The sequence below is a fragment of the Aythya fuligula genome, chromosome 15, assembly GCF_009819795.1.
Source record: "Aythya fuligula isolate bAytFul2 chromosome 15, bAytFul2.pri, whole genome shotgun sequence".
NCBI lineage: Eukaryota > Metazoa > Chordata > Aves > Anseriformes > Anatidae > Aythya > Aythya fuligula.
This window is the reverse complement of record NC_045573.1, coordinates 638926-651422: the sequence shown is the minus strand read 5'-3', so window position 1 is coordinate 651422 and position 12497 is coordinate 638926. Positions and strand designations below refer to the sequence as shown.

Sequence of the window (12497 nt, the reverse complement as noted above, 5' to 3'; positions counted from 1 at the left end):
GAGAATCAGCCTGGAAGGAGGCTTTCTGTAAGATGCTGTCTGGCTTAGACCTGCTCTGCCTTCCTTGCTGCTGTAGTTACAGCAGCTCAGTGCCATTTCCCCTCACGTTACAGACGTGGTGTGTGTTTGGCCCCTGCAGGCTGTCCCAGCTTTCCCCCCTGTCTGTTCCCTGCTGTCCCAAACAGCCAGTGTGGGGGTAAGGAGCGCTACTGCTGGGGGGACCCAGCAAGTAAGGGTGGCTGGGGCAAGCAGCTGGCTGCTCTGAGTGCCTCATCCTTGCCCATTAGAGAAGGGGCTTTGGGGCAGGGTGAAATCCATTCTCTTCTCCCTGATGGCCTCCCAGGGCTGCCCAACAGCTTGTCTGAAGGGAAGCACCAGGCATGATGTGTGTGCCTGCAGGTCAAACCCGCAGCTCCTCTCTGCCTTGTGGGCTGCAGACAAGTACTGAAAGCACAGGTGGCACCGGGCACTTCGGCCTGGCCTTTCCTCGGGTTGTGCTGCCAAGGCAGCACTTAGATTTACAGAAACACGACTCTCTTTTAGGCCACATACTCCTGGGGAGTTTGCTGCACAGCAGTCCTGGGGCAGGCACGGGAAAGTGCTGGCATCTCTTGGGCTGCCTGCAGGGAAACAACTCGCACATTGCTGCTTTAATAGGTGAGGTGGGGAAAAAATAGGAACAAGCACTTACTCAAAAATATATCTTTATTTTTTCAGTTTATCAGCTATTTAAATAATCCGATTAAAATATATTTTATTGCACATTAAAGAACCTTTCTGGATTCTCACTTTCCTATATAAAATAAGTTCATCTAGAGAGAGAAAGCAGGAGAGGGACTTTGCACATTGACACACGCACGCATGTGTGCGTTCACTATGAAATCCCCAAGCAGCCAACCCAGTGCAGGATCTGCTGCTCAACATCTACACAGTGTGCTCTGGTCGGCTACGGAGAGGCTGCAGTAGGCAGGGCCGGGTGCAGGATCTGGGGCTGTGGGAAGGATGCTGTTGCTGCTGGGTATCCCTGGATGGCCCCTGCAGGGCCAAGAGCCAGCTCTGCCGGTGTTTGGGCAACAAGCTGCAGGGCGTGAGCCTGCTGGAAGACAGCTACAGGCTCGGGAAGGAAAGCCACAGCTCTGCTTCATGCTCGGACAAAGCCAGCGTTGCTGTCGCCTGGCTGCCAGGTGCTCCTGCTCGCGGAGGTAAGGCGGGGACCTCTGTCGAGGAGGTCTCGCCTGCAGGACGGGCAGGGGCAGCAGAGGATGGGGAGGGGCAGCAGCCTTGAACAAATGGCGCAAAGCCTGGCGCTGGCTCTGCCCAGCACGGTGGCAGTGCAGGGAGGGTCTGGTGCATGGGAGGCAGGGTGTGGGGTGTGTGTGGGGCTGGGGACACAGCAGGGGGGCAGAGGCACCCTGTGCCCCCCTCCTGTCAGGGCGGTGCACAGAGCCTGGGCAGCAGCAGCCCTGCTGTGTCACCTCCCTGGGCAGCACCACCGCGGGCAGTGTTGGGGCACTGAACCGGTGGCTGCGGGAAGAAAAAGTCCTTGCCTGGGGTTGGGCAGGAAGAGAAGCCGGCTCCCTTTGAGGCTGCTGGGAAGTAATCAGTGGCTGAGCTTAACGAGTTACTCCAAGGCTACGTTTAAAGGCAGCTCAAGCAGCATTAAATGAAACAAGCTTGCAGAATACGCGGTTCATTACTCTAAGCTGAATTAGGCTTCGTGCCCTTTCCGATGACTATTTTGGGATGACTTAGGTTCTCCGACTCAAGCTGTGAATAACTTGCTTTACAAGCACATCGGTGACTATACTAACTCTTCACCCCAGAATAACAAGCTCTTCAAGCCACCTTTGGAATCAGGCTCCTAATCAAAACTCAGCTTGAGAGCTTTCCTTGTATCCATTTTCTTTTCTTCCCAAGCCTCTGTCCTTACCCTTCCTGAAAATGTCATGCTGCATTCCTGAAAGCCCCGGGTTTTTCCCACAAGTCAAGCCACACAGCAGAGAGCAATTAGTGTTGATAGTCAATGTGGCATCAATCTTCTGCTGTGGAGTAATTCCTGCCCACAAATAATGGGGTGCAGGTAGTTGGTTGCAAACACACGCCTCTGTTTGGCAAGACATCCCAGCTCAGTGCTACATCCTGCTCCAGCCATCTCCTGCAATAATTACCTTGGGAATTGATGTTGTTTGAAGTTCCTAATGTTTCTGAGCCCTTGGCTTTTGCGTCTGAGCTTTGCTCAGAGAATCTTAGGCTGCAAGTTCAATCCTTGAATAAGGGTCTGACCCAAGAGCCCTTCAGTGCTCGCTTGGGTGCGTGCCTTTCACCCCAGGCACATGGGTCCAGCACCCACCTCTGACTTTGGCACCTGGATGAGCGGATAAATAAGTGTCAGTGTTGCCCAGCCTCCAGTGTGTCGGGCAGCTGCTCCGTGAAGGCGGTCTCTAGCCGCAAAGTGCTGTAGTTTGGGGGGGGAGTCCTGGGCAGGTGGCTCTCCTGGGGCAGCGGCAGGCGGAGGGCGGTGTTGAAGGTGGGCAGGTCCTCGTCGATGCAGACGGGGTTGTCGTGGCCCTGCCGCTCCACATCGCCGACCTGAGGCTTCCCCGACCCTTCCCTTTTCCGGTCGTTCCACCACTTCTTCGCCTTTTGCCACTGGCGCCGCATTACGATGGAAAGCGAGTCGATGAAGAAGACCTCGACGATCTCAATGACGCAGACGACCGAGCAGCTCATCCAAAGGCCCAGCTGGCCACCAAAGTTGGACAGAAGAATGACGATCTGGAAGAGAAGAGAGCACGAGGTCAGCAGCTCCTGTGGGTGTGTGCCCGCAGGGATGCTGCGCCCAGGGCTTGGCACAGAGTGCCGTGAGCCCTTCCCCTGCCGCCTGTGTGGTCCTCTCCTGCCCGCTCTGCTGTGGTGGGAGGCTGGCGAGCTCTGTGCGTGTTCGGGGTAGCCCATGGGGTTCAGAAGGGCTGTGAAAGGGCAGGACTGGGCACCTCAGGCTGCACCGGGTTTCCTGCCTCTGCCTGGACGGGACCCTCCTGTGGCTGGAGGAAAGCCTCCGGCCCGGCAGGAGAACGAGCTGTCCTCCTGCTGTGTGCTCACCGTGTTCGTGGGATTCTCCGAAATGAATCTCTCATTCAGGTCTTTGTAAAACACCATGAGGTTTGCAAGGTCCGTCCTGAGAGGAGAAACAGAAGGCGGCTGAGGGTTTAGTAAAACAATAACATGAAACATACTGAAAAACTATGCAAATAACCAGTTGGACCAGTAGGGCTGGGCCGCTCTAAGGGAGCTTTTTCCCCAATTGCCATCATTAGGGCTGCTAAGATTATATCTGAGCTTGAGGTGCAAGCTAGAAACATATAAATGGAAACTTACTTGTTCAACTTGTTGATTTTTTGCCCTTTGTCCCAAGAGAGAACTCGAAGCATCCAATCCTGGAAAAAATATAGAAAATAATACTATAGCTGTGTGCACTTATGTAGAAATACCCTAGAAAGGGAGCTCAGGCTCCGCAGCTCCTGGGACCAGCTTGGGCTCCCAGACCAAATGCGTGACAAGCCAGCTGTCCCCAAGAGGACACAACCCAAACTTAGTGTCATGGCTAACGAGTATCCCCTGGCCCCTCTGCCACTGCATTGAACTTTGGGGTTTGTTTAGCACCTCCTTCTGCAGTCATGGCTAAGCAGAACTGGGAACTGACCTCTGACACGATGGACGGCCACTGGGCGATGCTGGTGGTGAGCGCCCACTCCTTGAAGCTGTGGGGAAGGGCAGGTTGTTAGCTGTGAGCCCAACGCCCCCGCGCAGCCCTACCGCTGCCCTGGGGCAGGGCTTACCTGCAGGCGTCTTTGCAGATTTGCTGGCAGCCCAGCTGCTCCTTCACGAACTTCTCGTGTAGTCTGTAGTAGCAGTACACTGCAAGAAGGGAACACAGGAGCTGTTTGAGAAGCTGGAGAGAAAAGCAGTGACCTTTTGCTGCCTATGCTGGAGTGAGGCGAAGGGGGTGTAGGTGGCCCCTGGGGCCATCGCCTCCATGATGGGGATAGCAAGATTTCCCCTACAAATATTGCAAAATACTGAGTAGTAGTTGTCACTTGCTGTAAGCATGCATGATTGCCTCACACAGTCAAGTCCTCCACTCGGCACTCCTGTGGTGTGTGTGAGTGACAAGCAATAAGGAAAACTGTCAGACACAATCCAAACGAGAGGCAGCTCCCGTGCTCTGCGGTGTGAGTGCTGTGTGGGCTACAGATCCCCTTTCCCACCTGCTGTGTGGGTGCCAGGCGCAGGCAGGGCCGTGTTGTGCTGAGGGCTTTGCGGCTGGCATGGGGTGGGGGTGTCCCAGCACTTACTCCAGTTGGGGTTCTTCTTGTAGTTGCAGTACTCTGCCCCGGCAGGTAACGGCTGCGTGTACTGGGCGCAGCCACAGGACTCCACCATGGCCTTCTGGAAGCAGGAGTGCAGGCAAATCTGGGGAGAGAAACCAAGACCTGGTGGCTCGGAAATGTGGGCTGCTGCCTTCTGCCCTGTGCTTGTGCAGCACTTGCCCCTGGCTCCCCAAAACCTCCCCTGCTCGTGGCAGCAGCAACAAAATGGGAACCCCAATGAACACAAAGATGGGCAGAAAGTGCTGCGGAGCGTTTAGGTGATAGTGCAAGGAATAGGAATATAATCCTTTATGAGGGGGAGGACTGTGTGCATGCTCCCCCTTTCCTCGCAGCCCTGTTGTTGCTTTTTCCATCAAAACCTCCACAGAGGCTTTTGGTCTGCCGTGGCACCTGGTCCATGATTCAACAAGGTGGGGGAAGTGACTTGCTACTGAAAATGTTCACAGCTCTGACTGTTTTGTGTTGGTTCATGTCTGGAGATTGGAAATTGTAAGGATTAAAAGGGCAGTAGTCAGTATTTTCTACTAAAATGCTGAATCAGTTGGAGCAAGCAGGAACTGAGCTTTTCTTTCACAATTCCTAGTCATCTTTTTGTTCCCAGTCCCAGCCTTCCTGAGCCCTGAGTTTTCTTGAAGTACTGTTATTAAAGCCTCAGATAATGTCTGTGTGATCCTGCTAGGCAATACATCACAGCAGATTTTGGGTTTAATACCCATAAAATAAAAATCCAGCCGAGGAAAAGGATTTGCAGAAAGCAGCAGCTAATAATGTAATTGTGATTCTTCAAGTGGAGAGTATCAGAACAACTGACACTCTCCAAGAGGACCCAATTACAGAAACCAAGGAAAATTAGTGGAAACTTACTCTGTAAACAAACATCCTGCTATCTGGATACTGATTAGATGGTATCTGTTATTCTTGGAGTCCTAAAGGTCACAATTTCTGGCTTCAAGGGTTACTAAGCTGCAACATTTACTTGGCCAATATTTTCCAGTCTCACAGTGCTTGAAAATTGCCTAATGAGCTAATGTTCCTTCTTTATCTAACAGGGTGCCTAAGGGAACTTCAAACATCAACCACTTAGGAATAAAACTCTGATTCTAAAAAGTGCTGCGGTATCTTGCATCAGTGATTGAAAGCAGTGACCCTATGCCTGGGCTGTTAACAATCTCAGATCCTGAACTACAGAATATTGTAGAGCTTTTTATGAAGGTAGTTTTCAAGCAATTGATAAAAAACAAATGCAACGGTGATTTACCTGGAGGGAGTAGCTCTTGTTATAGAGATTTTCTACTGGTATGTCAGCACCAGTCTCTGTACAGTCACTGTAGGGCTTGCTCAGCTTGCGGGACCGAGTCTGAGAACCAGAAAAGAGCAAATTTTGGTTTGGGAACATCAGAGAAACCAAAGAATCTCCTGGCAGCTCATTTGTGGTTGTAAAACTTTCAGTGATGGGGTGGTTTGAACAGCACGTTTACCTTCTGCCACCTCAAATGATTTGTCAAAATGAAGGTTTTCTGGTTTGTACAGTTCATTTCCCAAAGTGCTGTTCTAGCTTCATCTAGTGCCTCCGTATGCCACCTCTGCAGGAATACTGAGGTAGTATAACTGTAACAGTGAGGATTTTCCACAGCAGAGTCTTTCATCAGTGTAATTTCTCTCACTGCAGAGTCTTAGTGACCATGTACCACTTATCCTGAAGAGAAAGCACCTGGGGAGAGCTGCGCTGCCCCGAGCTGCTGCTGTGCTGGCTGCTCCTGCTCTGCGGGTAAAGCAGCACTTCGGGCTCCACTAGTGCTCAACAGCACCTCTCCAAAATCACTCCAAATGTTTGTATCTCCTTCAGGACCGTTTCCACGAACTGCTTTGACCCTTCCACTCTGTTGAATGCTAACAGCTTTTCCTGTTCTGCAATCTATGCTGAGAGAGAAGAGCTGTGAAATGCCAAGTGCTGTGCCTGCACGTGGAGTTGGGAGCCCTCAGCTTCACGAGACCTGCCTCAGGTTAGGCTGTCTGCTTCCTGCAGCTGTACCTCCCTCAGCCCCAAACTCGCTATCTTTTTGATATAATTATCTACTTATAGCAAAGAAAGTGGCCCAAATGCGACAAGAAATGTCACTTATTTAAGAATCTGTTCACTCATCTTTGTACAGAGTTTACATTAGCGGCTGGTCCTTCAAAGGCTGATAAATGCCTGCCTAGCTGTAAGGTACTGACTGTAGAGCAACAGGTTACTGAGATCAGGCCTGACAGCAAGCATCACCTTTCTGTCTGCACTACAGAAACGCCAAGTCTCCAATCATGAATTTGACAATAAAAGGTAGGACACATTGGCTCTTTTAGAAATATGCCCAAACCTCTCTTTGGGGAAACACGGAAATGTATTATTTCAGTATTACAGGTGGGCAACTTCTGAAAAAAACAAATGAAACCAGCTTTTGATAGTTATTCTTTTAACTTCTGTAGACAATCTGATGCCAGGATACCTGCCTTGGCGAGCATACTCCCTGGCAGATGATCAATCCTTTTTATAGATTATTATTTTTTGTCACAGCTTATGCCCCTATGAAAGCAAACTTGTTTATTTAGGTACTGAAATAATTTCCAAACTAAATATTTAACTGAAGTACTGAAACTGCTACCAAACAATGCCTTGTTTGCATTCCAAACATCTTGGAATATTTTTGGGGGTGGGGGTGTGTGGGAAGTCCTGGTATACAGCAGAAGTACATGAGTGATTAGGAACCTAGACGCTGACATTTGCATTTGGAAAACGTCCCTTGCCCCGCTCAGGCCTACAGAGTAGAGTGGTTGTGTGCAGCACATCCCTGCGTCCTCCTTCCCGTGTTTGGATGCAGGTACAGGGACTGATCCAGCCCCTCGGCTGCGCAGCCCTGTCCTGATAACCACAGCCCTGTCCTGATAACCACAGCCCTGTCCTGATAACCACAGCCCCCTCAGCAGGCTCTCTGCAGTCTCGCTTCACTGGCAGTACAGCGATCACCAGATACAGGCGTTTGTTTTGGGTCCAGAAACTGTGTTGAGCTTCTGTTTCAGCTGATACATTAGGATGCAATCAGAACACTTCCTCATGCCAAATCTTAAACGCAGCCACCAGGATGTATTCACTCTTGTTTTTATACTATATGCAACAGTTCAAATCTACTGTGCCAAGGAACTCTTGCATTAAATATTGATATTCCTTCTGCAGTGGCTTTCTCCTGCATGGTGTAAGAGTTACAGAAGAAATACAGCTTTCTGAGGGTCTGCCTCCTTCCCACCATTCTCATTCTGATGCCTTCTATTTGTTTTTTAGGCAGCATTTATCCCTGCTGGTTAGACCAAGCAGTTGGTGCCCCAGCTTTTCAGACAGCTGGAAGATAGTTAGCTATTTGCACATTTTAAAGCAGTCAGCCTTGTATTTAATGTCTTTTCTAATGCATGGACTATCTAGATCTGGCACACCCAGCCGGGACAGATAAGCAGGATCCCTGATGCATTTGAACCAGCCATCAGTGAAGAAAAGGCAGAACTAAAGCGCTCACTTAACAGCCCATCCAGATGAAAGGAAAGTCTGGCTTGCCTGATGGCACTGCTTTCACTTCTCCACCACAGAAAGAAGCCCCTTGGGTCAAACGCCTGGTTTGCACTACACTAATTGGGGGAAATTTGATAGCCGTTTGATGGCCATGCATTTGATAGCCCATCTCAGTGGCTGTGGATTTTGCTGTGAAAACAACACAGATACTGTAAAGCCAGGGGGCTGGAGAAAAGGTCCCCAGTAGCTGCTTGGTTTATAAAGAACAGATTTTCCATCCTCAGAAAAGAAAACTGTTCAGAATAGTGCTATCACAGGGTTTTCCTAGGGGTGCTTCAGCTGTACAAATGAGGAATTAGCTGCCCTCCCAACTGGCTGTGTTCAAACACCGCACTGGTTCACATTTACACCTGGTTCATAGAAATAATGCCGTGCACCTGCAAACAAGATTGCTGTCACTCACAAAGTGCATCCCTATGGAGGTGGCCGCTGCAGTTTCGATTTCTGTGCCGATGTCCTCAATAAAGGGATACTCGTCTTGGTCATGGACAATGATCTTGGCTCCTGTTGATGTCACCAGGAAAGGGTTGTAGTCTGCTTCGTCGATGTACAGAACAACCTGCAATCCTGAAGAACAGAGATGGGGTAGGAGCAGTGTTAAACCAGAAGCCAGAGCCAATTTTTTCTCTTCAGGGAGGGCACCAGAGTTTACTCAACACTACCTGGCCTTAAGTGGAATTATAACAGTCAGGCGATGCCTCTGCCATGCTAGACTGAGACACTTAGAGCAAGTGGTGTCCCTCTGCAGCCCCAAGTACAACAAACAAACAACGACTCCTTAGAAGGCAGCTGAAACTTACTTTAAGAAGTTATATAACTGGAAAGCAGTAATTTCAGATGGAAAACATTAGTGATGCAATGATATTATCTTTGTATTCTCTGGCAACAGTTTGCACTAGTTCAAACAGGCACTTCCCCAATCAGACTGCACATCTAGAGCCAACACATCAATCACTCTCCAGCAGGATCCAGTTCACTGAACCGCTCGTTATCTAATAGTTCCTCCGCAAGCAAAGTTTCCTTACCGTACTCGCTGCCTCCGGTGGAGGTGCTCAGGATGGTCCCATTTTCTCCACTGTTGAAGGTATAGCAGTTGCCGTGCAGGGGATGATGGAACCGGGTGAAATGCCTGAAAGAAACCAAATATTGTTGCATTGCCCTCTGCAGTTTTAACTGGCTCTGGCAGAAACTCAGCAGGTTTGGACTTTTTTTTTTTTTTTTTTTTTTTGGCCAATAACATAGCAGGACTGGATTTGGATTTTTCTTTTCTTTTTTCTTTTTTTTTTTTTTTTTTGTGTAAGCACTTTATTTTCCTGATTTTTTTTTCTTTTTCTTTTTTTCCCTTAATATCCCTTAATATCTTGAAACTACATGGAGATATGATCTGGTTTAACAGCACCAGGAAATGAAAGATTTCAGAGGTTTTAGTGTGGGAGTCGGGGCTGAGAGAGTGGGGGGGCAGATTTCTGAACTAGCAGGAAGGTGGCAGTGGAGGGGGCAGAGTCCTTTCTCATTCAACAGTCAAGTGTCCAAAGGAACATGAATCTTCATTTTTCAGAAAAGATGTCACAGCCACGGCTGTGCAGGAGAGGCTGAGGAAACACCCTTGCAGTTCAAGCACGTTCATGTCTTTCCTGAGAACCTCCCCTCCCAGTCAAGCAAATCTCTCTTAATTCCAATAAAATATTTTATGATTACAGACACAAACAAAATGCTTCCAGAAAAGCTTCAGCTCTACCTGCTAAGGTGAGAGTTACGATGCAGCTCACTTTGTACGTGGCAGTGGGAAAATTGCTAAAGCCATGTACAAGTGCAGCTTCATCCCAAGGGCTGCACCTGGCAGCTCTGCCGTTATCCCGGCATTAAGGGATGACTCTCCCACTACCAAGACACACGGGAATTGCACTGCAGCAATCATAAGCAGGTAGATCCAATTCTGACAAAAAACATGAGTTTATCTGAAATGTGGAGAGCAGAACACTGAGACAAATGAAATCAAAGACCATAATTGAAGTTCATTAAGACATGAATGTTTGCTTTCATTTAAAAATAGAGCTGGTTCTTGCTGGAATTCAGCAAACTCCAAATATTAAATTCCTACGTATGACATACTTGGAAATAAACCGGTAAGCTGGCAGGTATTTTCTGTGCACTGACCTTTTGTCACAAGATAGGCCATCAAAGAAACATGTCAATAGAAGGTCGTCAGCAGAATAACTCAATTCTTCTTTAGTCTCCAAGGGAATTTGAGCCATGATGTTCATGTAATGCAGTTTGTACCACTCTTGGATAGCATTAACACCAGAACTGAACGTATAAAGTGCACACTCACTGCTGTTGTTTGCATCGCACTGATAATTACAAAGGAGAAAAAGCATTTCAGACGGAAAGAAATGATATGTCCTATAAAGTCTGCGTGTATCATTTCTTTCCCACTGTAATAATCACATTTGAAGTTCTAGTGGCAGCAAGAGGACAAAGGGGCACCAAAAACCTTTCATTCAGGGCTAAACGATACAGTCAAATGCTTCAGGCCAAAAAGAAAGGTCACAGATGGCACTAAGTCTGTTTTGGCTAGACTTCAGGAAGGCGTTTCTCCTCCAGAGAGCAGGAGATGGATCTGCAGGCAGCAGCAGAGGCAGACCGGGCAGAGGGGTGGGCAGAACTTTATTCACTATCGCGCCACTAAGTGAGCAATAAAACCCCCCCAAAGAATACCCCCCCAAACACCCCCTCAATGCCCCCAGCAGGAGGTTGCTGCCCAAGGAAGGGTGCCACTCACCAGCTGGAAGCCGATGATATCGTTTGAATCCCCGGAGTTCACGATGGAGGAGTCCTTGTGAAAAACACTGCCCTCAATTTTCCTCTTCCTCCCGCTGCGGAGGTCAGTGGCCGTCCTGGAGAAGTCCTCGAACTTCAGCAGAGGGATCTGATTGAAGAAGTGGCTCTCCGTCTCGTTCCAGTCACCCGCCGAACGACGCACCTTGGACTTGCCCTCTGAGAACCCGTAGAAAGTCTCCAGTGCTTTTTTTGTCTCTTTGTCCAGTTCTGACAAGTAGTATTTCATCGAACTGTACCTGCGTTAGAGAAAACGGGAGAACATTGTGTCGTTCACCGCACTCCCCACCTGACTGCAGCACGCTGCCTGCTGCGTGTCTCAGTGCTCAGTGAGTTCTTTGTCACAGACCTGCATCCACCGCTTCTGACCCCACTCATTTAAATCGGTGTGGGGAGAGGCTGAGAGGGCTCAGGGAAGGGACCAGGGAAGGGAGCATCGTAAGCAGAGCAGACTGAGCCGATTCCCGAGCTCCCGGGAGGTTTTGCCAGCAAGCCCGAGGAGGCAGCACGTGTGGAAATGTGACTTCTGCAGCTGTGCCAGGAGGCAGCCGGAGAGCTGGACGGCAGGGACGGACTGGGGAGGATAGCTGGCAGCAGAACAGACCTCAGCATAAAGCGTAATTTGGCAGGAAAAAGATATTGTTGATAGAAAAAGTCAAGGCATCCCCTAGGAAAAGAAAGGTAACGGAGGAGTGACAGCTGCTCCCTCTCCCCTGTTCAGGAGATGTCACTGTTTGTAATCCTGGAACGGCCATCCTAGGGAGAAGGAAATTTGAAGAGTGCCACAGACCCGCCAGGGGCCGTCTCCAGCAGAAAGCTAAACCAAGAGCTGCGGCTCGGCAGGCAGTAAGTGGAGAGAGATTGTGATCCACAGGTGTCTGAGAGCAAGAGCACAGAGCGGGTGTGTTAGCTGATGAGCGGGAAGGGAAGGGAAGGGAAGGGAAGGGAAGGGAAGGGAAGGGAAGGGAAGGGAAGGGAAGGGAAGGGAAGGTGCTGAGGAGCAGCAGGGCCATTCTGCCCGAAGTGCCCGCAGCCAGGGCAGCGCGGGGCCGGGACTGGCAGCCCGGCGTCCACCACAACCTTACTTGTAGGGGTTGATGTTGCAGATGGTGACGGCAGGGAAGGGCAGCTTCTGGAACTGGACCGTGACGGACACCGAGGCGCTGTAGTAGTTCAAGAGCAGCTCCGCGCACTGCCAGAGGATGAGCCCCACGGCGCTCAGCGTCAGCAGGATCCAGATGAACCTGCGCAGCCGTCCCCGGGACACGACGATGCGGCGGCAGCCGTGCGTGTTGGTGTTGAGGCAGTACCAGCGCATCAGCTCGCTCAGCGTGGGCGCCTGCGGGCCCCGCACCGGCAGCGTCCTCTTGATCCTGGCCGTGATCTTCTTCCCGGGGGCCATGGCGCTGCCTGCGGGGGCACCGCGGGGCTGAGTCCGGCCCCGACGTGCCCCGGAGCCCCGCTGCCGCCCGCAGGGGCTGGGAGGGGGCCGGGGCCCGCTCCTCGCCCCCGCCCGCGCCGCTTGTGCCGGTTCGTGCCCTCGGACGGGACGGGACGGGACGGGTCGGGTCGGGGCAGCCCCGTTCCCCCCGCCCGGTCGCGGCAGACCCGTGGGGGCGGCCGGACCCGGACCCAGCCCCAGCCCCAGCCCCAGCCCCCCTGCACCCCCC

At 50.8% G+C, this 12497-nt stretch overlaps 1 protein-coding gene across 1 annotated transcript; it reads right to left on the bottom strand.

Moving 5' to 3' along the window:
- Nucleotides 1–1363: 1363 nt before the first annotated feature.
- On the bottom strand, nt 1364–12229 carry SCNN1G (sodium channel epithelial 1 subunit gamma). Its single transcript, XM_032197620.1, has 12 exons — nt 11913–12229; nt 10772–11066; nt 10147–10340; nt 9015–9118; nt 8393–8556; nt 5650–5748; nt 4356–4473; nt 3840–3918; nt 3704–3761; nt 3379–3437; nt 3103–3178; nt 1364–2775 (listed from the first exon to the last, which is right to left on the bottom strand). The coding sequence occupies exons 1-12, from the start codon at nt 12227–12229 to the stop codon at nt 2389–2391; spliced, it is 1950 nt and encodes a 649-aa protein (XP_032053511.1). The 3' UTR covers nt 1364–2388.
- Nucleotides 12230–12497: the final 268 nt, after the last annotated feature.

Coding starts and splice junctions, on each gene's coding strand:
- SCNN1G (XM_032197620.1), bottom strand. CDS start 12,229: ATGGCCCCCGGGAAGAAGATCACGGCCAGGATCAAGAGGACGCTGCCG. Junction 8,557..9,014: donor CACCGGAGGCAGCGAGTACG/GTAAGGAAACTT, acceptor TCTGTTCTTCAG/GATTGCAGGTTGTTCTGTAC. Junction 3,438..3,703: donor GGCCGTCCATCGTGTCAGAG/GTCAGTTCCCAG, acceptor TATTTTTTCCAG/GATTGGATGCTTCGAGTTCT.